Source organism: Poecilia reticulata, linkage group LG13 (assembly GCF_000633615.1).
Source record: "Poecilia reticulata strain Guanapo linkage group LG13, Guppy_female_1.0+MT, whole genome shotgun sequence".
NCBI lineage: Eukaryota > Metazoa > Chordata > Actinopteri > Cyprinodontiformes > Poeciliidae > Poecilia > Poecilia reticulata.
The window spans coordinates 27604092-27629799 of NC_024343.1; the positions used below are offsets into that span (position 1 = coordinate 27604092).

Sequence of the window (25708 nt, forward strand, 5' to 3'; positions counted from 1 at the left end):
TGATGGTTCACTTTGATCAAAGCTGTGGCGTTTGTCTCCTATCAGGACTTACTTTTTTTGCTCACATGTGAATACACCTCTTTGTCTTTTTCCTCCTCCTTATCCTTCCCCAGGTGACACATCGACCTTGGTTAAAAAGGACAAAAAAAGTGTGTATGCCTCATCATGAGGCACTACCAGGTGTTTATGTGTCACTTCTAAAAAAAAATACAATAAACTTGAAGATTTGGTAATCTCCAAATTGGTGATCTTGTTAACATCATTAATCTTCAGTTGTCTCACTTTTCTTTCTTTCTCCCTGTCTCTTTCTTCCTCAGGTCTACATCCCCTGCAGAACAGCTATTGTCCTGGCCAACGAGGAGATAGATTACTGTTATTAGAGGATGATTGTCTCCACAGAGACCGGGATTGAGAACAGATTCCAAGCTCAAACTGAGTGTTAACAATCACCTTCATCTTAAAGTGTCAACCTTGCACACCGTCCAAAACCTACTTTTTTGTCTCTGAGCCTTTTTCTGAATGAAGGGGTTGAACGTAAGGCGTCTTAAAATGATGTGCTTTCAAAATACCATCTGTAACCTTAGACGGTGTGTAACCCCATTTACTTCAGATCGGTCCATTTGGGAAGCGTCCAACCTATCCGAGCAGCTAGATGCTAAAAATCAAAAACCCTGCCGAGTCCATCCGACGCTAGCCAGCAGCCATTTCTCGGCTTGGTTGCGTTTGGCTTGTCATCTGAAAAACATGACCAGCAACTGTGACAGAGCCAGCACTCATTTATTCAAACATAGAAAAAGATAAAAGAAAATAGAGTATTTCAGACTTAGATGTGTTGAAACAGAAGTGATTTGTTTGGATTCATTTTGTATTAGAATAAAATACAGAAAGAGACACCAAAATGTGTGTATGTAACCACCTGTGACCCGTCTGTGTTCAACATTTCTGTCGACAAATAAAAAGTCCCTTGCACTAAATAATGAATTGATAAATCATTTTACAGTAGTGTCTTGTATTTTTTTTTAAAAGCTATTCAATGTATATATCTTTATATACATTTTTTTTACATACACTGTGATGCTTTTCACGTTTTGTCACATTACAGTGGCAAACCTCAAAGCATTCTGTTGGAATTTGAATTCAGAACCAGACAAAATACAGAGTAATTTTGAAGTGATGGGAAAATTAATTTTTTTTTTTTTTTTCAAAATGTTACACAAAGTAATGTGAAAATTGTGGCATACATTGTTGTCAGCCCTTTCTAAATCAAGACTTTGGAGAAACACTGTAACTTCATTTGTAGAACGCAATTAGGGTTACTGCGTTTGCATATTTACTGAAACGTTTACCTTTTTTTTCTTTTCAAAGTAGCTCAAGTTTAGTCATATTTTAGATTTTAGTATGTCAATGAAAATACATTTTTAAGTCTTACCAAAGATTATCAGATGGATTTAGCTCTGGACTTTAATTAAGCCATTCCAGCACACAATTAAGCTTTGATCTGGACTGTCTGTTAATTTAGGTCGCTGCTTGTCCTGATTTCCACCTCAATCTTAAGTCTTTTGTAGCATGTATCAGGGTTTTTTTTCATGATTTCCTTCTATTTAGCTACATCCATCACAGTTCACTTTCTCCCTTTCATCAAGTATCCCTGAAGCATGATGCTGCCACTACCGTATTTTACAGTGAGGATGGTGTGTTCAGGTTGTAGTTGCATCTGATCTCAGTCACTCCTCCTGCCTCTCTGCCAGCACCTAATGAGTACAGTGTACATAAATCACACACCGTGCGATTTATTATTAAATGTTGGATTGTATCTCAGAGCACATTCAAATCCACTTCATATTCCTAGGATGTTGTACTGATTTTATGAATAGTCATCAGTTTGCCATTTAAAAAAATCAATTTGTTCATTTTTTTTTTTTTTTTGCAGAATTTGCCCAATTTTTTCCCTTTGCATAAAGTTGTCTGCTGTTTTTTACTGTAAAATTCTCAAACTAAATCCTACTTCAAAACATTGATGCCGTCTCTCTGCACACACCAGCGTGAGACAGAAGATGGTATTACATGTGTGACTCGCATACTTGACTACCTTAGGAAGCTGTGTGTGATTTATGTACACCGTGCTCATTAGGTGCTGTCGCATTCCCCTGGGATCGTTCCCGGAAAAAAAAACAAAAAAAAACAGGAAAATCCACACAGAGAGCGACATGTGCCTCTTTCAATTAGTTGTGACTTTTGTGACTTTTGTCTCAACTTGCTTGATTATCGAACAGCTCTAGGAGCGCTGTAGTGCTGTTGTGTGAGAAGGTTATTGATTAACTTAAATAAACCGAGGAACATCGCTGATGCTGACTGCTGAACTCGCACGCGCACCCCCCCACACACACCCCCACATACACACTTACAAAATGTCATTAGGTATGTTGTGAAAATAACTGCGATAACAGATCTCCTGCCAGTCTGTATGTTCGCTTCATTTTCAATCTCTTTGGAGTCCCTTGTTGCTTTGGGATGTTTTTAAGTGGCTTCCAAGTTGAATGAATAAAAGAAAAAAAGCATTTTTTTTTTTTATTTGCAGATAAATGCATATTTTCAGATTATTATGATCCACACCTTTTGAATTGGTTCAGACCCTGTCATTTAAGGTGTATACTGTAGCATATGGTGGGTTTTGATCTGCCTTCCTTAAAGAAAACACATCCAAATTCAACACAATTTCCCTCTATTTAGTCAGAAATATTATGAACATGTCATCGCTTCTGTTTAAGTATTCAAAAAGAAAGAACTTTCTCCACCTCTTAAATCGCTCAGAGGATCACTTTGCATACATTATAAGCAACAAGGTTGTACACCTGAATTAGAGCCTTTAATCACCCTGTATCTGACCCAGTGTCACCGTCATTTTGCTGCTGCCACAACCAATTGTCCTCTTTTGTTCTCTGAAGAACAACTGATGTCTGATAGACTGTAACTGTTGTAGCGTTTCTCTTTCATTACTAATAAAGATTTTTAAAAAATCACAGTCTGTCAACCCAAAGCAATGTGAATAACCTGGATGTCTGGACTACTGATCCCTCTCTATTGTATCCTTGAGATAGTATGGAGGGAGGTGTGTGTGTGTGCGTGTGTGTGTGCGTGTGTGTGTGTGTGTGTGCGTGTGTGTGCGTGTGTGTGTGTGTGTGGGGGGGGGTGTGCGTGCGTGTGTGTGAGAGAGAGAGGGTGGGGGTAACTTTTGGCATGCTGATGAAATCAGAATGTTACCTTGAGTAAAAACATGCCGATTTTACAATAACATATTTATAAAAATCAACACATTGGATGATCTAATTTACCTTTATGTTATTTAAAGCAGAAAATCAACAAATGGGTTTTGGATTCTGTTGCAAAATAATCTAACATTGATTAAATAATTGTATTGAAAAGGAGGTACAGTGAACTTGAGGTTCTGTTTTCTCCATTCACATTAAATTCATCAGTATTCTCCAGTCATTTTTCTTTGGAGCTTGACTTTTAATTATTCACTGAAAATGTGCCTTTTTTTGTACAATGCAGCCTGGGAAGCTGAAAAACTTTGGTGCAATGCTACTTCCTGGATTGGTTGTGGATCGGCCAATTAATTCCTTTGGTGCTAATTGGCTGTACCCTCAAGACCAGATCTCTTCAAATGGAGGCGTGCTCTTTTACAGTCTGAGGGTTTTTCACTTTAAATATATACTTGTTTTTATCAGACTTGTTCTGAAGTTCAGTTTGTAACGTTTTGTTATGTCTTTTGCAGTTGGAATGCATGACAAAATATCCGTCTGCAAGTTAAAACTAGCGATATTTATCTTTAATTTGCCATTTAAAACATTATGCACATATAATACCCACAGAGGCATTTCTAAGAATACTGCACAACCGAACATTTTGGTGTAAACATAAACAATGCAGCAGCTTTCAATCAAAATATCTCGCCACAGATAGATTGCGTGTTTGTTTTGTGTGCTCGGATATTGCCGCCGACTGCAGAAAGAGCCCTGAAATCTCTCTGACGACAAAGGAAGGAATCTACTTTACACTCTGTGCTGCAGCACATAAAACTTTCATTTTCCATTTGGTGACAAGAAAAGCTGTGAAATGCCGCCACATGACTGCACGGAAGAATTCACCGCAAGTGATTCCCTACAACATGATGCAAGGAGGATGAAAGACAGCTCATCAGACTGTAATATTTTAATTTCCATTTCCTGGGCCCCCACACTTTGTTCTACTTACACCAGATTATGAGTCTTTGTGCACAGGCGTCGGTGTAAGCCTCTTAATAGCAACTGTAGCATGAATAGCAGTAAAGGGAAGCTCACAATAGCTTTTGTTGAGGCTGTCTCACAAAGGTGTGGATTCAATTCTTATGGGGATTTTTTTTATTGTTTTCTGTATTGTTTTCTTTTCTATTGTTAACTCTTTTCTATGGATTTTTCTTGTTTCTGTCTGAAGATTCAGCTGTTGGATCATATGGCTTCTTCTAAGAAGTAATTGGTTTGGATTCTTTTTGAGCAGCATCACAGACCTCACCCAAATTTCCACTGTCTGCACTGTCAAGTCTGTTATAATATATAAAAAAAACAGCAACCTTGAATCTGCATGTCCCTGCTAAGTTAGTAGTTACCAGCTATTGTTGTCTAATGTGTTTTTGTCTTCTAAACGTATTCTCAACCCAGTAACTTTTTCACAGTTGTCGCATTATAATCAGTTTGTTTTTGCAGGAATGCTGCCCTCCTTCTCCGCCCACCCCAACCAAATAAAAATCAAGCAATAATAATAATCAGATTTTTTTTTTTTTTCAGCAGAAGACAACCCAGTCTCCCAGTACTTGGCAACAAGCAAGGAAAACATATTCCGCTGCATATAGATATGAGTAGCTACAAACTTATTGAAGGCACAACTGGCAGATAAGATATATATTATTTTCTAGTTCTTGGGAGGTCCAGCCCTTTCTTAAACCGCTTTGGGCAACTGCCCATTTAGCCCACATCAAAATCCACCTCTGATTAAAGTTCGCCACAGCTTTACTATATTCTCAACCTGCCTGAGTCGATATTTTGCACAACAAAAAAGAAAAAAAAACCTTTTGCTTTGATTAGACCTTAATAATCTGTATATGTCTCCACCAGTTTCGTACATGCGAAGATTCCAAATTTTTTCCTCTTTGTAAAATAGCTCAAACTCAGTCAAATTAGTGTCTGTGACAGGAACTTTATATATTTTGTCACATATTCTCAGTTGGATGATAATTTGGATTTTGGACAACTGAAACACATCAATATACTTTAACAATTCCGTTGTAGCACTGGGTGTATTCTTGCCAATTTTCTGTAAAGGCCAGATTAACAACTAAAAGTTGAACTGCCAACAGATTGTCCCTCCTGACATATAGAGCATTTCAGCTCCTGAGTCGCCATGGTTACTTCTCTGATTGATGCTCGCCTGTCATTTTAGGTGGATGTCCATGCCTTGGTAAGTTCCGTACTCTTTTCAGACGATAGGTTGCAATGTGCTCGATGAGGTCCAAAGCTCGGACTACTGATCTATAATCAAACCCATCTTTAAACTTCTTCACAGGTTTATTCCTGACCTGTCTAATGTTGTCCTTGTTCTTAATAAAGCTGCTTTCTCTCTAATGATCCCTGAATTACAGTTGGAATCCATTTGGATTCTATTTAGCTGTATCAAAGCACAAATAAAAACCTTTTCAGACTTTTATTTTTTAAAACGGCTCGAAAACCCCTTTTATTTGTCTTCGGTTTCACAATCATGTGCCTCATTGTGTTGGTGTGTGCCAGATTTCAGGTTTTCAGTTGCAACATGATGAAATGTGAAAAGGTTGGAGGTGGTTGAGTATCTTTGCAATGTGCTGTATGTTTGACCTGAGAGGGTGCTGAAACCCAAAATGGGGTAACCGTGTCGACAGTGTAGACAATGCCCCAAACATGCTGCAAAGAAAAAACATCAATACCACATGCTATGGCCTCAACGCCTACCTGAGAGCAATAACCACCTTTCTGAAACACTGAATTTTACAGGTGTTCACGTTATTGACTGCACTCCCTGTAGGTATCTGTGCCATGAAAAATGCATGTCGTACTGTATAAACTATTAAACTATGCAGTACAGTACATGAGAAGACTTCACACGCAGGAGGCTGTTGCGGGGGGTTCTGTGTTGTAACAGTTTGTTGAATTGCATTCCTTATTTGCCCTCATGAATATAAATTTCTAAACAGGAGTCATGTCATCAAAACTGGGAGGTGTGACAGACACAGAGGGGATGGCGTCTGCCGAGCCCATGAGACTGCACCAGTCAGAGAGTGTTTTTCACTGTGCAAACTGCTGCTGCTCAAATACAGTTTCATCCAATGGCAGATGTCACCGAATGGAGTGATGAAAGGGGTTTACACTTTGTGCGCTATCCTACAGCTCCCCTTTCTCTGCAGGATAATACAGTCCAAGCAGCAGGGAACACCTAGTGCCTGAAAAATCTGCTTAGACGCAGTTTGCTTCCTCCAGAGCATTTCTAAATGCCGTCTTGTAAAATCTGTTAATGTTTGAATAAAACAGCTAAGTGTTTGTATGGCAGCTAAAAACACTTAGCTGCCCTCAGAAGGCCACTTCTAAAATCAAGACTCACTTGTATGGATTGTTTGGAGTTATTTTTATAAGTCAGTCTTTCAGCATAGGCGCCTTTCTCTGCAGTTATGAGAAACATTCAGTTTTATTTGCAATATTTAGACAGGAAGTCCCTAGGATAGGAATCGAACCAGCTGGGCAGCTGCATTGAGAACTAACAGTAACTGTATCCAGGTTGCTTGCCGTACCTCTACGTTATACAGCTTTGAACACCTGTTACACACAGCATGAAATCTTATTCCATTTAAACTAACAACTTTAGCTTTTTTGTGTGTGGTTGCTGTTCTTTTAAGAGTGCTCCCTCCAAATGTGTTGCTTCTAACATTTCTACTTTTAGATTTTTTTTTTTCTAAATTGGAGAAAATTTGAAAAATTTCAAATATATTTTCTAAACAATTCTTAAAATTTCAAGCTACCACCACACATGGTTGCAACAAAAGAGTCAAATGGAGAAGCAAATACAGACACAGCTCTGCATTATTTCAGTAATTTAATCAAATAAGTGAAATTCGTATTTTATACGGATTAATTACAATGTGATTGTTACATATTTCCATGGCGACTCAATCATTGATGTTTTTAAGCATATCTGTTAAACAGATGACACGTTTTCATGGGCGAGCGATAGAGAGATAGACGCTGAAATCGGAGCATTTCAGCCAATAGTAAATCAAATATACTGCATCACTGTACATTATGCACTTATAAAATATGCTTAAACATTACAACATGTAAATCTTTATTGCACAGAGTAAAATTGTTCCTTTTTGTACAGAGTTAAATTGTGAACCCACAAATAAACATATTAATTCTTGTACAAATTTAGGTAAGCTTTTGATCTTTTAACAAGCTTTGACAGTATTTTGTTTTTGCATTTAGTTGGCTTTATGATGTACAAACTGAACACATGCATAATTAATGTATGACTTCAGTTTGTTTTGATTAGGAAGTTGAATTGTAACTTGGGATATTGTTCTTTATCATGCAAAACCCCTTTTTCAGTCCTTTTCCCTCCAGAACCTTAAAGGAGTCTTTGAGAGTCTGAAAATATCAATAGATGTGTTTTTAAAGCATGCTCAGCTCTGTGACTTTAATGTAATTGGTTTACACAACAGACACAAACGGAAGCTTTTGAAGTGCTTGTATGGCTTCTGTGTTTACAGAAGCTTGCACGTTTTTTTTTTTTTTTTTTGCTGTAAAAGTCAATAAGTCTTGTCTACTAAAACTTTTGGGAATGGTGATTAATTGAATTTTCCACGAATCTTATGATATTCTCCGCAGCACATAGTTGTGAAGCTGAGGTTTGTGGTTGTTGTATGACCAAATGTAAAACGGTTCTTTCATATTAATATTTTGCGTGGTACTACATGTTATATTTTTTCTTCTAGCTGTATTACTTATTGGTCTTTACACCGCACAAACATTTTGGATTCAAAGTTAGACTTTATGTTACTAAGAAACAAGATTACCAGCTTCCATTTATTTAGATGGTCATTTATAAAGAGGGGACGTCCCTCTAGACATCTCTTTCTGGGAAGCCAGAAAGAAGTAGAGATCTGATTTAATATGTCTTTTGAACCACTTCCTTCCCTGAGAACGTTGTTGCTACAAAAATCACCTAAGAGCACCTATTACCATTCATCAAGAATACCCACAATTGGCCTGCAGGGTGAGTAGCAGTCAGTAATATATCAAAAAACGTCAGATGAGGCAATCTGAAGTGCTTCTTCTACTCCAATAATGTTTTGATGCATGGTACTAGCTGTAGTCCAAGTAAAAGAGGAAGTCATTCCAGTAATGAAAGAATCCAATTGATGTCAACAACCTAAGCGGACAAAATTATTTCTCTGTTTTGCAGACATATTGTCAAAAGCATTAAGTATTGAAATGGTTGGCTTTACACTCACCATCCACTTTATAAGATTCACCGTATTAACTGCTTGTTAACACAGAGAGCCAGTCAGCCAATCACATTGCAGAAACACTGGACAAAGAGAAAATTACTTTTATAAGTTAAAACCAAGCATCAGAACGGGGAAGAAAGAAAATAATTTAAGAAAGCATGGTTGTAGTTATAGGCGGAGTATTTCCGAAACAGCTACAGGAATTTTCATGCACAATTGTTTCTCAAGTTTATACAAAGTGATCTTAAAAGAGAAAAAAAAATCAAACAGGCAGCACTTATATGGAAAAGTTCCCTTGATGATGTTAAAGATCGGGAAAAACAGTGGTAAACTGATTTGACATAAGAATGTGACAGTATTCTATACAGTATGTAGAATACGATTAACAAACAACACTTCAAACTTTGTAGCAGGTGAGCTACTACAGCAGAAGACCACATCTGCTGTGGTAGCAGTGACACATCAGTAATTCATACAGTAATTCATACAGGCTCACCAGAACTGGACATTAAACAACTTGAAGTCTTGATTTTTGCTGCAACCTTCAGATGGAAGGGGTCAAAATTTGACGTAAACAATAGTTTTGGTATAATTTCTTGGCACACCCTGACCATATCGAAGCACTGGTGCTCAAATTGTCCATCTCTTTATTTTAACAGCATCCCTGTCTTCTGAGGACTGCTTCCAGGAACATACTGAACTCTGTCACAAAGCTCAGATAATCTCAGACTAGTTTCCAGTGGCCTGCACAGTCACAAGATCCTAACCCAACAGAACTTTTGTAAAGTTGCGGAACAAAAATCCTTATCACGGATCACCACAGAAATCTGCAGTGACTTTGTGACGGTGTCATGTCAACACTGACCAAAATCTCAGAGCAATGTTTCTGACACCTTGAGGAATGTACTCCATGAGGAAATTAGGCGGTGATGAAGGCAGGCTGAAGTCCAACTCATTACTGGTAAGGTGTACCTAATAAATTGACCTTTGAGTGTAACAGTGACTTTTGCATTAAATGCTGGAAAAAGTTGTGCAGATTAAACCGAAATCCTGATGTAGATTTGTGTTATCTATGAAGATCCAGGCTGGGATAAGAGGATCACCAACCACTCAGCCACAGCAGGACAACTGGGAGAATGGAGCGTGGCAGCTTTATTTCCCCCCACAGAGTCTTTTACAACTTCACAAGAAATTCATAATCATCCAGCGTTGAAAAGAACAGCAGGGACAGATGTGAAGGCATGCATACTGATGTGCTATAGGGGCATTTTTAAAAGTGAGACATGGCCGGAGGGCACGCTGTGCTCTGATCTCCATCCTTGGTACCTCAGAGAGAGATCCGCTAAGGACGACCTGGAGGAGCATTAACTTGTGAACCGCGCCATCTAGCGGCTGTGCGAATCACCTGCAGAGCACAGCATCGGGTGGAGCCACAGGCGCCACGGACAGCTGGGTGGGTGGACTCATTTTTTTTTTTTTTTTTTTTTCTGTGTGTGTTGAGAGAGAGAGTACTGCACACCTCCATGCGCGTGCCCTTCCTACGGAATCATCTGTCAATTTCCTGAAGGGGGGGGAAAAAAACTAAAGCTGTTTGTTGCTGATTTGAAAGTAAGTGATTGTTAATTATTCTGTTTTCGAATGAAAGAGGAGGAAAAACTCAGCAGCAGCGCGGTTTCATCTGAGCCACGCTCTCGCTGCAGTTGTTAATAAGGAAGCAGCGCACATGGACTCCGAAAGGATCATCCGGCTGATGCAATAAAACTTCAGGGCATCTCGGAGAAGCTCCACTCTCCACATTAGCAGACTTTGAAGTTGCGGAGTGTGGTGTAAATTGTCAAGAAACCTAAGCATCGAGGCAAGTTTAAAGAGGTTTTGTTGATGTTTACACTTTTAAAAAGTGTGAGCACTGCCGGCGGAGGAACATTTCCTTTTATAGGCGCGCGCTTCACAGCTGTAGTTCTGGCGGATGAACTCGCGTGAACCCAAAACACGTATGAATGAACCTTCCTGTTTTCCGGGGCAGGTTTAGAGCCTGTTTCAATTTATCTGCAGTAAATCAGAAAGGAATCCAAGTCGCTGAGATCAGACCGTTTTGTTTTCTAAATCAGTTGCGTTACATTGTGAAACTTAATTATTTTTCAGAGACGACCCAATTTGAGCCTGAAGCAGAGTTTATTTGGGGGCCACTTTCATTCCGCCCATGCTTGGTCACCTTTGAAATCAGCACTGACGTTGTTTATTTAACTAGTGATCAGTGAATTTAAAAGACACAAAGATTTAGCACTTTCTTTTTAATTTGTGTTCAGGCTTGTTGGTCTGGAAATGCATTTTCATTTCTCTGACTGAATTTCATGAACTTAAAATAACCAAACAAAAAGCCTGGACGGCCAAAGGTTTCTAGGTTATGCTGTGTGCTTGGGTATAGCACAATGTCCACATAAGGAAAATATAGTTTAGAATGGCAATATGACCTTAATTTAATGTAATAATAACGGATTAATAATTATTTCAGAATCAGTTAGGCAATCATTTTCATGTATTTTATCTTCAGACAATATTTGTTAATTTATTTTACCGTTGGCCTTCCAGAGACTAAATGCACCAAAGTCAACTATGACAGTCGGACTTCAGATCATCATAGCATCCTGACTCTTTGTAAAAGGAAAACAGATTTGAAATTGGAGTAAACAAATTCTTAAATCCTGCATCCCCATCAGTCCCTCTTCCTCCCAACAGAACCCAGGCTTATTCTAATACTTGGCTGGAAATATGTCTTTTTCTCAGAGGGAATGAAATTACATTATTTGTTTTTAAAGTTATTGCAATGATGATTGTGTATTTGCTTCTACAACTTGAGTTTGAAAATGAACACCAATTACTACAGCGAAGAAATGAACAAATAACTCAAAATTCATAGTTTTTGTCATAACAGTTAATTAGCCTTAGCAAGGTTCATAAAATAAATGCAAACACATTCAAGGCAGTAATTAATCCTCCTAATAAGCAGTGTTGCACCTGACAAGGAACCATAAAATTAATAGCTTTTTTTAATATATTTTTGGAGCAATGCTACAGGCAGGGTTGTTACCAAGAGGTCAGGCACTTATCAAGGATACATAAGGAGATATGAGATAAAGTTTTTGTGTGTGTTATTTTGTGCTGTAGCTTGCCTAGCCTCCTTTAGCCTTTTTATTCTGTTGGAAAGGTATGCTGCAACACAACCCAAAACTGGAGAAGGAAAAAAAGATGCGTACTTTTGAATATTTTTTTTGGAAATAAAAATGTAAACATTGCAATTTGTATCCAGCTGCCATTGAGTCAATATGGTGTGGAACTACCTTTGACTGCAGTTGTGTCTACAAGTCTCCGTATTGTTTTCATGTGCTTGTGCACCCGGAGACCGAGATGTTTGTCCATTCGTACTTAGCTCAAGTTCAGTCATACTGGATAGAAAGCATGGACATGGAGTTGGCAATCTTTACTCATGAATATCCTTTTGAGCTAAGCCATTCACTTGTAGATATTTGGCTATAGGGTTGTTGACCTGGAAGGATGTAAACCCTCACCCTAGTCTCTAGTCTTTTGCAGCCTTTACACATTTTCTATCAGGATTTCTGGAAAATGGAAGGACAGCTCCTTCCACCTTCCTATAGAGTCTGATCAGCATTAATACCTCCCAGGATAATGCTTCTCCCACTGTCTTCCAGCTTAGTGTCTTGCATAATACTTGCTTGAAAGCCCAAACCTTCAGTTGTGGAGTTTCATATATGTTGTGTGCCCCACATGGCTTGTGCTGTAGTGAAAACCTAACTTTGGCTTTTTTCCAACAATAAGTTTATTTGTGCCACTCTCTTAATGCATGGTGATGATTGTTTCTGTCAATATGTTCTTTCATTAAAGCTTGGGAACTTTGCAGCTCCTAGTTACCATGGGGTATGGAGTTACATTCCTGTCAAAAACTCGGAGTGCATTAAACAATTCCAATAGTGCATATATTAACTGAGAAAGCATATGGCTCGGATTATGACCACATTTATTAACTAAGAGAGTGCTTAGCTATTACTGCAGTAGCCACATTTTCATTCACAGATGGTATATCAGAGAAAAAGGGGCCTAAAGACGAATACATGCCACACTTTTCAGATTTGTGTTTGTGAAAGCATTAAAACGTATGTGTTTTGTTTCAACTTCACATTATGCATCGGCTTGTGTTGGTCTGTCTCATGAAGTGCCAATAAATTGCTTTGAGGTTTGTGGTTTTAATGATGCAAAACTTGGTAGACTAGGTGCTAGGCGAATACAAGGCACTGTAAAGCATTTGAGCATGTTGGTAATTAGCTTTAAACTTTTGGAAGAAATTTTGAAGTAGTTATGGTATGTCAACATTGCATCATCAAGATGAGCACCAGTGACCAGGCACTGTGTGTGCATTTCCAGTCCACTCACATCCACTTTATATTCAAAAACTTCTGTCTGAAACCAATGTTTACATGAGGAGAATCTAATCAAATGAGTAATTACTTTGTAATTTATGCATTACTTAGCTGATCTGCTTTTAGAAGTTGTCTTTGAGGCCTAACTGTGACTGTGGATATAAAAGTCATTTGAAGGAGTAAATGTATTGTGCCTGCAGGCGAACATTAAAGACCATGGGACCAAATGCCTTCCTAAATTCATGCACATGCCGATATGAGTCATCAGCACAGAGATTGGCTGAGATGAGGGCAGGGCCCCATCCTTCCCACCCGCCTTTTTTAGCTCGGCTAAGACACGCCACATCATGTTCATTCTGCTGTGTATCTGTGTTGTTAATTCGGAACCACTGACTCATCGCAACACTCCTTTTTTTTTTTTTTTTCCTGGACAGAGATGTGGCTAATGATCTCAAACACCAGCAGCAAATAAGGAAACATTCCTGCTAGCCAATTTTTGCTCCCGGAGAAGGAAATACTTATAGTTTTCAGATTTCATTTTTCCACTTGATTTTTTTTTTCTAGTGTCTATGTTTGGCTATTTGGTTCAGTTTGTTTTGGCAACTGCATATGGGTCAGTATAACAGTTCACTATGACCGGGTCATGCACCTTAAAATTGTTTGGCTTCATCTGAGGTTTGTTCACTGCTCGAAACAATAAGGCAACAAAATAACACCACTATTTTATTGTGTTACAAATGTTACAATTTCATCCTGAGAAATTGTAAATTGTATATATTTAGGCAAAAATACTATGACAAAGTTACCACAGTGTCTTTACTGAAGCTTATCATACTAGGAACATTTCAGACCGGTCTATACTTAGTCAAATCCCAGTCTATAAATGTTGTATAAGAAAGATAAACAGATATAAAACTTTGGAACAATATTGATATCCTAGACTAATATTGCTGCTATGGCCAATGACCATTTCACCACCCCTTAAAAACCTTTAAAAACAACCATGTTACTGCTTTTCTGCTTCAGTTAAATTTCCACAATCCTGCACTGCATTACTATGACTGTCACATGAGCAAACAAATACCACAACCAACTTTCTGCCCCCTCCAAAAATGATGAAAATAAACTTTGGTTGTTAATATCTGTCTTATTTATCAGGCGGATACTCGTATATTAAAGATGACTAGTACTTGCCGATACTGATGTTAGTGCCGATATATCGTGCATTTCTTGTATACAGGCATGTTATTCTCTCTGCTTTGTTCTAAACCTTCAAAATCAAACAATATCCTTTCAAGAAGAAAAAAAAAACCATCAAAATGTTAAGGGATGTTTTGCCAAAACCTCTTTTAGACTACTTTAACATAACATTTAAAATCTGCTCAGGATTTGTTTGATGTAAGTTTCTAGATAAACAAACAGTCCTATTAGGTTGTCTCTATCTACATTTGAACTTGAAATGGTCTCAGAAGAGGAAGGGGGGTTTATTGGTGTCAAGACAGCTGCCTCTGAGGCCATGGGATATATCACTGTTCTATTTGTACACCAAATACCTGAATGGTTTGTACACAAATTGGCATCTGTGTCACATGTCAAGCCCCTGAGTGTAAATATGTCATCTAAAGCTGGTGGTAAGGTGATGTGCCATCTGGACAATCAAGCTTGGGAGCATTGTGAGACCGTAGGCATCAGTGAAAGTCAGGAACTTGTGTTGATCTTGTTGTAAAACAGAAGTGAGTACTCTTATTTATCATTTCAATTGCTGATGTATTGTTTTAGCGGAAGCTTGAAGCGATGACTGCAGTGTCACAATTGCTTAGCAGTTTTTGTTGACCAGACATCGTCCCCTTCCATTTGAACTCTTTTCAGTAGCAGAATATTGTACATGTTGGCTCCCTTTAGTAATTGATATTTTACAAGAAAACTACAATAAAGCTTTGGGCTGGAACAAATTTGAAAGAAGCTAATTTAGCTTTCTGGAGGGTCGGAGCATAATTGGATGTAACTGAATGTGGAGCATATTTTACAATAAGAGATATTCAAATAGTTAGTTCACCCATATTTTGGATGTTGACATTACACGTCAATCTGTCACCGGTTTTTGAATGAGGTGTGTTCAATAACCAAAAAGCCTCCCTAGACATTTTCAGATTAAATGCTGCATCTTTGGCATTAAACCTGATTGGATGTTGTAAATTAGCACCATAAACTGTTGAGCCTCTTTCCTGGAACGCCCATAGACGGTAAAAAGATGTGACCTTAAGGTCATGCTTTTCCGCACTGAGCACGGACCCAGTGCCTTGTGAAATCTTTGCACTCTTTCCACATTTTGTCGTGTCGTGTCACAACTACAAACTTCAATGCATTTCACCAGGAATTTATATAAAGCATCAGCACAGATGAGTGCACGACTGGGGAGTGGAAGAGAAATCGCAGGGTTTAAATTTTTGTTTTACAAATAAGATTCTGAAAAGTGGCACACATTCTCTATGAGCACCCCCACAATTTTCTGTAATTGAAAATTCAAGCCTTTTCAGTAGGGATGGACTTAGAGTCCAATATGGACTTAAAGAATTATCACAACATTTTTTGTTACCACTTTGAAAACAACATAAGTGACAATAAGAAGTATTGTTTTGCACCAGCTCAGAATGTCTCCTTCCACATGCTTGCTGTGTTCCACGTTTTTAGTGGCAAATACAAATAAAAACAACTACATGCTATACTTTCAAGCATTTTTTGGTCAAAAAACTTAAATAAATTTCCGTTAACATAACAGCCATTCACTACTTGTTGATCTGTCATAAAAAGTTCCAATTACATGGAATGCTTAAGAAGTTTGAATACTTTTTGTAAGTCATAAGCATTGAATATAAGCCTGTTGTAATAATCAGTCGCATTGTAAATTAAAATGAGCTCAATAAATTCTAATGGTATTTTTTAAAGAGCACATTTGTTTATAGACCTCATAATTTATGGTTTTGGTTATTTTGGATTTTATTTTCATTTTATTTATGGTTTGTGGTCGTCGTGTTTTATTTTGGATATTTAAAATATATTTAGTTCCATTGTTAAGTGTTCTTTACAAAGTCTTTTTATTGGTCTTTGAAAGGGCAAACTTGCATTATTATGCTGTTACCAATATGTTACTACAAAATGGTCTGAAAACAACATTTCTCTCAATAATTTATGCGACAATTTATCATCCAGCAAAATTTGATATTGTGGAAGGCTTAACTGAACACCTTGTGTTTACAGATGTGTCATAATCCCATCACCATTCCTGTCTTGTTCTGTCCACAGGTATTTTTGTGTCCCTTTGGCGCTAACAGAGATGATTCTGGCTAAATTACAAGGCATTGGGAAGCAGCTCCTGAGGGTGAAGGTTGTGGACTGCAGCTTAGACGAAACCCGGCTGGCCCGATGCCTCAGGACCTTTGACCTGGTGGCCCTGGGCGTTGGGAGCACATTGGGTGCCGGTGTTTATGTGCTCGCTGGTGCCGTAACTCGTGAAACCGCTGGACCTGGCATCGTCCTCTCATTTCTCATTGCTGCGCTAGCTTCCGTGCTAGCCGGTCTGTGCTACGCTGAGTTTGGAGCCCGTGTCCCGAAAACCGGCTCAGCTTACCTCTACTGCTATGTGACGGTGGGAGAACTGGGGGCTTTTATTACGGGCTGGAACCTCATTCTTTCCTATGTCATTGGTGAGATCACTTAAAAAAACAGAAAAGGGAAAGACCTGGCTGCTAATCTCTGTGATTTGTGAATTACCTGAAGATTTCTCTGTGCAGGAACTTCAAGTGTGGCGAGGGCTTGGAGCGCCGCCTTTGATGAGCTCACCGGAAAGCACATTGAGCAATTTTGCAAACAACACATGAAAATTAATGTACAGTGGCTGGCAGAGTATCCGGACATATTTGCTGTCTTCATCATTCTCTCTCTGACAGGTTAGACACAATAATGTCTTTACATGACTCTGGTACAGAGTGGATACGTTTAGAAAAATAAGGAATTAGATTTTTCATTCCTGGGTCAGACTAAGAAAGACAACTTAGTCTTGAACAACAATTGTATTTCTATATATATTTTATATATGTTCTACCGTCTAAAGGTTGTACCCATTCATCCATTCATTCATCACTCCCTCCTTCCATTTGTCCATCCCTCCTTTAATTATCCATTCATCTAGGACTACAACTTAAAAATATTTTACGAATCGATTATTTTATTCTGACGATTAATTGCATAAAAAATTTTTGCATTCTGCACATTTCTCTTTCAACTACTTACAGCTTTAGCATAATTACTGCACTGGGTGTGTTATTCTTTCAGCAAATTCCTTTTTTTGAGTCTGTATACTCCAGTTGACAATTAATCAATTACTAAATTAGTTGACGATTAGTCCATTAAACGATTATTCACGATTAATCTAATTGTTTCAGTTTCGCATCCATCCATCACCCCTTCGTTTTCTTGTTGCTTTCCTTCCCATCTTTTAATTTTTTTTTTTTTTTTTATGTAAACAATGTGCTTAAAAATGACAAAGTTTCTTCCCTCCACCCCAACTGTTTCTGTCATAAATCCTAACATATTTTTTTCCTTTTCAACCTTTCACAGCGTTGCTTGCTTTTGGAGTCAAAGAATCGGCCATGGTGAATAAAGTATTCACTTGCGTCAATGTGCTTGTCCTGCTGTTTGTGATCATCTCTGGACTGGTTAAAGGAGACCTAAAAAACTGGAAACTGAACCCTGAAGAGATCCTCAACGCCACTGGAAATGCCACCAATAAGTAGGTTCACTGAAGATCAGCGTATTATGATTACCATCGCTAATTATCTTCATAAAGTAAATAAGTGCTTTCTGTTCTTACTTTCAGTACTTCATTTCCCCACCCTGAAACTCTTGGTGCAGGCGGCTTCATGCCGTTCGGGTGGACTGGGATCCTCTCTGGTGCAGCCACCTGTTTTTATGCCTTTGTGGGGTTTGACTGCATTGCCACTACAGGTGACGGCAAATGCATTAACACGGGTAGTACACACACAAGCTCCGTTACCTGACATATCGTTTTTTTGTTTGTTTCCCCCTCAGGAGAGGAAGTGAAGAACCCCCAGAGGGCCATTCCCATCGGCATTGTGGCCTCTCTCCTCATCTGTTTCGTGGCTTACTTCGGCGTTTCGGCGGCTCTCACTGTTATGATGCCGTACTACATGCTGGACAAGAACAGCCCTCTTCCAGTGGCCTTTCAGTATGTAGGCTGGGAGGGAGCCACTTATGCAGTAGCCATTGGCTCTTTATGTGCTCTGTCGACCAGGTAAGTGGGTCTCCTACTGCCTCTCAGCATGAGAAGCCACAGAGGGCGCGTAATTGTTCAGCAGGAATCTTTAGGAAATGAATAATTCATTTCAGCTACCCTGAGTAGTGAATTCTTTTACATAACGCTTTACTCGCTGGTAGCTGACGAGCTGCAGTTAAAGAACAGTAGGTCAGAAAGACTGGGGTGTATGAAGCAGGTGACACATTGGAAAGATTAACTTAGTTGGAAACATTTTGTCTGCTTTTGGTACAATATATAAATGCAAATGTAAAATCATTTAGATTCTGAAATTAAATGATGATCCTTGTAGTATTTAGGGTGCTTAATTTCTGGAAAAATATGGAATTGAACTATTTTCAATGTGTGGATAAATATGGAAAAAGAAAATGGTATGAACCTTTGTTTCCTTCTGTGTTTCATTCTTTGATTTATTTCTTTCTTTGCTTTTTGGTTTCTTTCCTTGCTTCTTTCTCTCCTTTCTTTCTTTCCTTCCTTTTCTGTTTGTTTCTGAGGTACATATGTGTTTCTGAGTTTTATGTTGCCTCTTAAATCTCTCGATTGAATATTAATGTCTAGCTTTAAACAATTAGTTCCCACATTTATTCAAGAATAGCAGTACCCCATGTGGAGATGCAGAAAGCCCTGCACGGAGGCGTAGGGAGAATATGAAATACTTCAAAAACAACTGGAGTTGCTCAGGAACTATAAAAAATAAGTGAAATACATGTTTTGCTGTTATTAAAGTAACTGCATAGACCGCAGTTGGGTAGATCCAAATTTACACCACACTCGGGAATTATGCAAACGTTCCAGTGGTGCATATTTTACATTTACAGGATATACTGGCAGAAAACTAACAAAACCTTAGTCAGCCCTAAAGATACAACAATACATTTTTGATTGCTCTTCAAGTCGCAGATAAGCATACAGTAAAATGTTAAACTAATTCTATTGTGACATAAACGGCCCTCATGCTTTTTCTAATATACGCATAGATATCTGAGCTGTGTGTGTGTGTGTGTGTTTTTTTTTTCCTTGACATTGCATGCTCTTTTCTCCCTCCCTGCACCAACCAGCTTGCTGGGCTCCATGTTCCCAATGCCAAGAGTGATCTGGGCCATGGCGGAGGATGGCCTGCTCTTCAAATGTTTGGCTAAAATCAGCTCGCGAACCAAAACCCCGCTAACAGCTACAGTAACCTCCGGCATGGTCGCAGGTGAGCTCACACCCTAAACTCGCTAACTGGCAGAATGCTGCGCGACGCGTGGCGAAGCAGGCCCCTCAGCACCTAACATGCAAACGCAGCACAAAGGCGGCAAACTTTAGCTGACGCAGCAGCTGCTCTGTTTGGCTAACGATGTTTGAGGGCTCATGTGGAACCACAGCTACACGTTCTAAAGTCTCCTCCTCCTCCTCCTCCCTTCATCCATGACGTAGCCTCCTTGGCTCCATGTTTCCACTGCCACGCATTATCTTTGCTATGGCTCGTGACGGGGTGATTTTCTCGTTTCTGGCTCGTGTCGGCGAGAGGAAGACGCCCATCGTCTCCACCTTGGTGGCAGGGCTGCTGTCTGGTAGGTGGCTGAGATAAAGCCAAAGTCAACAGTGCCCCCATGTGGAAGGAGGAGGGAGGGGGAATAAATCATAGTTGTAAATATTTTTGATCTTTACAGTAATAGATTGGCAGTTTCCTGCTTTATTTTTTTAGACTTTATTTTAATTAAAATACCGTGGGAATAATATTGAATCTAATTCTGCTGCATATTCTTGTTGAAGTCACTCTGCTGATGTGTATTTTCTCCTCTGTGCCCTGCAGCTGTGATGGCTTTCCTGTTTGAGCTAAAGGACCTGGTGGATCTCATGTCTATTGGCACTTTACTGGCCTATACTCTGGTTGCTGCCTGTGTTTTGGTACTCAGGTAATTGTTTTTCTCACCAAATAACCAAGAAATATGCAATACTCTTGACTTAGAAGTTTAGATCTGTGCCATGAGAATAAATAAATTCTTAGATCAGAAATTGAACATTTAAAGGATTGCCTCTAAATTCTCAAACTTTAGCACATTCTTAAAACTAAATGGTTTAAGTATTTTTCTCCTACTTCTTGATTTTCTCCTAGTTCTCTGTCCTGCTCCCTCCATCTCAGCATGTATTTATAATTTCAAACCTACTAGATTATAACACAATCTACAATGAGCTAGATTTTGTATTCGTGTGCCCAGTTCTTGCTTTTAAGAGATATAACATTTGTTTATTGTTAAGTGATTTCACCTCATCTTTAAGTCCCGCCTCCCCATCCTTATTGACTTGTCTGCTCTCTGTTCGCCTGTCACGCGAAGGTACCAGCCTGAGCAGCCGAGTACGGCCTATGAGATGGCCAACACCCAGGAGGAGCCGGAGTCTTGCAGCGAAGGGAACTCTGACGTCTTTCCTCAACCAGAAGATACGATCAGCATCAAGAATCTCCTGTCCCCCTCCAACCCCGAACCCTCTCCTCTGTCTGGTCGTACCGTCAAAATCTGCACCAGCATAATTGGTGAGCCTCGCACGAGGATGAAAGTGAACAATTCGTGTTGAACTGGCCCGGAGCGTGACGAGGTCTCCTTTTTTTTTTTCCCCTCCTCCAGGTGTAATGGTGTGTGTTTTCAGTGCTGTTGCTGCTCAACAAACTCTGGCCCCCTGGGCTGTGGCTCTGATGAGTGTTAGCATGGCGGTTTGTGTGCTTCTCACCTTTGTTATATACAGGCAGCCTCAGAGCAAAGCCAAGCTGGCTTTTAAGGTGAGTTTGAACTTTAAACCTTTTGCTAATTTTTTGTTCCTTTTAACCTTTTCGCTTTCTGGGATGTTACCACCACAAACATCTGTGTATTTTTGGGACATTTTAATGTGATAGATCAACTCAAAACAGCACCACAGCAGTATGTTATTGAAGTAAAGCAGAGGTAGACATGGATTTCAAACTCTGTACTCCCAGCTGCTTTCAGAAGCAATCCAATTAGTAAGCCATCCAGGGTTCATGCTGATAGTACCACTATTTCTCACCCATTCCCCAAATTTGTGATAATGGAGAAGCAAGAGCAATGTCAGTTTTGAAATAAACCTTTAAGTTTCAATTATTGTTTGCTACAATTTCTTTTGGAGACTTGGCAAACAAAATAAGGAGTTCTTTTCAGTTCAGGGTGTTGATTTGTAAACTACTCACATTGCATTCAGTTGTATGGATTAGAGCATAGGATTATAGTGGAGGTCATATTTGTACAGGTGTGGTTGCAGCTCGTGCACAAAGTTTTTAGCCTGACTCCTGTCTTGGTGATCAGATGCAGGTCTTGATTTATCTTGATTAATCTTCCAATCTTTAGCTCGACTGTCAACATGTACTACTTTATATTAACTGAGAAAACGGCTCTCTGAAAGCGGTTCACTTCCCTCCGACGACCTTTCTTGCTTTTCATCTCTTATCACTGATATTTTGTGGTGGGCAGCTGCTTTGAAGAGCACAGAATGTCTGCTTGTTTAGAAAAACTTTGGCAAATGTCAAATAKTTATTAAGCTTTAACACTGGAGCTGTAATACCCACTAGTGCCACTACAGGGAGATTTTTTTGTATAAACTCCCTTTCAGTGATGAGCGTGAACCCAACTAAACGGCAGTTTTTGACCAAACTAAATCAGTCAGACTAAGGTTTTTCTTAAATATTTTATTTATACTTTATTTAACTAGTGATGACATATAGAAACCTAACTGTGAATTTTTTATTTTTTTTTACTCACCTCTTTTGCTGAATTTCCTTCTAGATACATGAAGTCATTCATTCCACTTATCTCAATAGATTTCAGAACTATGTTTTTGTGAAGGAGTTTTGTAAGGACACTTTTTGAAATGGATTTTCTCTTCACAGGTTCCCTTGGTGCCCTTCGTTCCCATCACCAGCATGTTTGTCAATGTCTACCTGATGATGCAGCTCAACAAAGGAACCTGGGTGCGCTTTAGCATTTGGATGCTGATAGGTACTGTGTCTCAAGAGTGCAACATTTTTCGCCAGCTTTTCTAAATATGCTTTGACCGGATATTCCTCCACTACTGCAGGTATCTTTATCTACTTCGTCTATGGCTTTCGGAACAGCGCAGAGGCGACCAGGTCTGATGCCTGCTCAATAAAAGGAGAGCCAATGACTAGAGAAAAGGAGGCCTTGAACACACCAAACTGCACTCGAGACGGTGACGACTGATGAGGAAATGAGCGCTTGCACACTTTGAGATTTTCTGAAACGGCTGCACAGAAAACACTGCAGATCCGTGCATGCATGCATCTTTGAATGTCTGTTTTTAAAGTTGGCTATCTCCAAATTGACGACATGCCAAAACAACAAACACATTTTCAGTGATATATTTGTTGTGCAGATTTAGCTGTGGCTCACAGACTCGGAGCCTAATGTTTTAATATCTGTTGTTTACTGTGAATTACAGAGATTATTAATAGAGCTGACAGTTACCCACTCAGTTTTCTGCCGGACCACCTAACTCATATGTTAAGTGTTGGGTGCATTGAAAAAAATGTACTTATGTTACTGAAAAAATAGTTGCTTTATGCATTAATTTTACATCTCAAGGAAATGCATTATGCTGCCTTCGATTTGCTGCTCAAATTAGAGCAATATTTGACGCATTGCTCTAATCGCAAATTAGAGCAATGCGTCAACGTATTGCAAATTAGCCGATCAATGACACAAGTTTGTTGGGTGTAAAGATGAGTGTTGTTTTCATGAGGGGAAATTGCACGTTTTATCTGAAACCTGCAAAGCTGCTAATACGGAGTTTTTATCAGATACTTGAGATGGTGCCTTTTTCCCAAAGAAATGTCACAACTTCAAAGGTGAGATCCTTTAAACATTTGATACTTGTTATGAGATGAAAATGCAGTTAGTTATCTGTGTATAAAGTATTCTCTGGAGTATGAAAATCCAGTTTTAAGGAATATGGAGAATTTTATTTTTGGACCATTTTTACATTTTTGTGCATATGCATGTAAACAGGAAGAACAGTTTTAACATTGTGGTCAAGTTTTGTTTGAGTGGCCAAAACTAGCTTAATTTCCTCTTCTCAAGCTCACTGTGGCAGCTGCAGCAGGTGTCTTTTTAAAGAATTTTCTTCCCAAGTGCAGCTCCGAGCCATTCAAGCCATTTGCCCAGAAATCAGTGCTGAACGTATGCTTCAAAATTCAGTAGCTTTAAAGTTGCTCATTATGTTTCATCAGTAATGCGTGGTTAGCATTACCACTGTCACTGTGTTGCATTTAAGTCACTCACCAGTGATATTCCAGACGTTGTATTACCTTTTCTTCACAAGAGCAGCAACTATTTTGACCTTTCAAGTAGTTTGAAGGTCACTCTTACATGTCTAAAGATACGTTTTACAGTCACAATCTTTAGTAAACTTGCATATTTCTCCTGTTAACTCTGCTTTCATGTGGAACATGCTAGGCTAATGCCAGCATGTTGATTGAGTTTTGATGTGACTTGATAATTTGGGAAAATATCTGATCGATTTTTAGAAGAATCTTGCATTCAAATGTTTATTCTCCTATTTTATAAACTTAGAACTCTGCTTTGATTATCATCAAATTGATTGATCTGTGTTTCAACTGGATTCTTGTCTCCCCCCATCAACAGCTGTCTGTTGTACAGCATACAGAACTGGTGATATGATAAAGACAGACTCAAAGCTACAACAGCCAAAAGAGTCTCTTTCTTTTGTGGTGGCCTTCATCGCAAATTATTTTAAACACTTTTTATTGTTTGTGATTATTCTGATTGTTAGATCAACAAAATAATCTGGAAAAGTTTTGCAACTTCATCTCCTCTGCTTTTAAAAAACTCAGTTTGCTTTGAGGTTGGCTAACGTAAAATCACCGCCTGTACACAATGGATATAAAGAGTGAAGCTTACCAAGAGATGCCTACACCGATCATGTATAAAATGTCTTGCTCTGGACCCTCTTGAGATGCTTGGGATTGTACTAGGACATGCCTAATTAGGACGTACCCCAACCAGGACTATGCTATTTGTTATACAATTCACTGATGATGACAATGAAAGTTACTGTGACTGTGTGAAGATCCACGAGGCAGCTCAAACGTGAATGTTACATGTCAAAATGGCAACTAGGTGAAATGTGTGCATTAGAAAATTTCCATTTTAAATTTCTACCATGGATTTACCTATAAACTTGAATACGATTTGCATTCATATAGGGTTCTACTTATCTTCCGTTAACTTGTCTGCTGGACTTGAATTCAGTTCTGGTAAATTTCTATGGTTCCATGCCAGGACACTGCTCTATTTATTAACATGGTGTGTTGATCTTTGTCACAGTGTCAGTGTGCTGGCTTTCATGTAAGATAACAAACAATGTACATAAAATGTAACTCTGCTCAGATTTTATTGAACAGTCAGTGTGGTTGTGTTTCATGTTTTAATTCATGTTGTAAATACCAATAACAATGTAAGGGAATTTGCCAAATTTACTCAAACTTGGTTGGCTTGTAAAGGTTTTTTTTTTTTTCCACCTTCCAAATGAAACATTTACCATGCAGACTATGCTACAGTGTTCAAATGCAATGTGACAAATTGGACAGTTTTCCGGGTGCTCGTTAATATTCATTAACCTACTTTTTTTTTTTTTGCAGCATTCTGGTAAATATCTACAGTCCAAATTAGTATTTGAGATGCTGTTTTCTGTTTATGGATTTATTTGGTTCTGTAAATAAATCAAGGTGAATGTTTAAACCAAAATTTGCCCTTGTTGTTTTTATTTATTTTTTTACCTGGTATGGGATCTTCTAATTACTGAAATTAAAAAAAAAACACAGTTGAAATTAAGTTCAACTTTCATGACTGTGATGTGACGGTTAAATCTCTTGAAATGTTTCTTAGGTGTCACGTCTCTGTACTTTATGCTTTTAAGGAGTCTGTTTTCCTAATTTATTGAAAGTCTTAATCATTAGGTCTCCAGGCTTTCTGGAGACCTTTGTTGAAAAGATTTTCACTCATTCTTAGTGACGTTCCTCAGCATTTCAAATGAATATCGTTTATTAAGCCAGTTTCCCCCACTTTCCTACAAAAGGCTGAAAAAGTCGAGACATGACCTTGTTTGTTAGGTCACAAGAGATAACTTTGCAGCCCCTGAACTTTTTCACATTTTCTCTGATTCCAACCACAAACATCAATGTACCTGTATTTTTGAAACGATAGAACCTGTGGAAAGTGACATAATTAGGAAGTGGAAAAGAAAAATGTTTTTGAGGTCTTTTATTGATAAAATTCGGAACAGTGTGTAGAACAGACGTGTCTCAGAAATGCGTCCCCACAGCATGATTCTGCCACCACCATGTTTCAC

At 38.7% G+C, this 25708-nt stretch overlaps 2 protein-coding genes across 5 annotated transcripts in view; both read left to right on the plus strand.

Moving 5' to 3' along the window:
* Positions 1-992, plus strand: part of gbe1b (glucan (1,4-alpha-), branching enzyme 1b) — a 108648-nt gene extending 107656 nt beyond the window's left edge. The window contains exon 16 of the mRNA XM_008426352.2: positions 318-992. Coding sequence (XP_008424574.1) covers positions 318-380 — 63 coding nt within the window. The 3' untranslated portion in view covers positions 381-992. The remainder of the gene's footprint in view (positions 1-317) is intronic.
* A 9062-nt stretch (positions 993-10054) lies between these two features.
* LOC103475001 (high affinity cationic amino acid transporter 1-like) lies at positions 10055-25103 on the plus strand. Of its 4 annotated transcripts, none has more exons than XM_008426356.2 (12): positions 10055-10174; positions 16303-16703; positions 16791-16946; positions 17617-17788; positions 17876-18003; positions 18088-18310; positions 19751-19887; positions 20130-20232; positions 20653-20849; positions 20941-21092; positions 22212-22320; positions 22400-25103. In XM_008426356.2, exons 2-12 carry the CDS (start codon positions 16334-16336, stop codon positions 22540-22542), a joined length of 1890 nt encoding a protein of 629 aa, XP_008424578.1. In that variant the 5' UTR covers positions 10055-10174; positions 16303-16333; the 3' UTR covers positions 22543-25103. The 4 variants fall into 4 exon arrangements, with proteins under 4 accessions (XP_008424578.1, XP_008424575.1, XP_008424576.1 ...); XM_008426353.2 differs by lacking the exon at positions 19751-19887 and adding an exon at positions 19390-19529 and having other exon boundaries at positions 10056-10174; XM_008426354.2 differs by lacking the exons at positions 10055-10174; positions 19751-19887 and adding exons at positions 10207-10421; positions 19390-19529.
* The last annotated feature ends 605 nt before the right edge of the window (positions 25104-25708 follow it).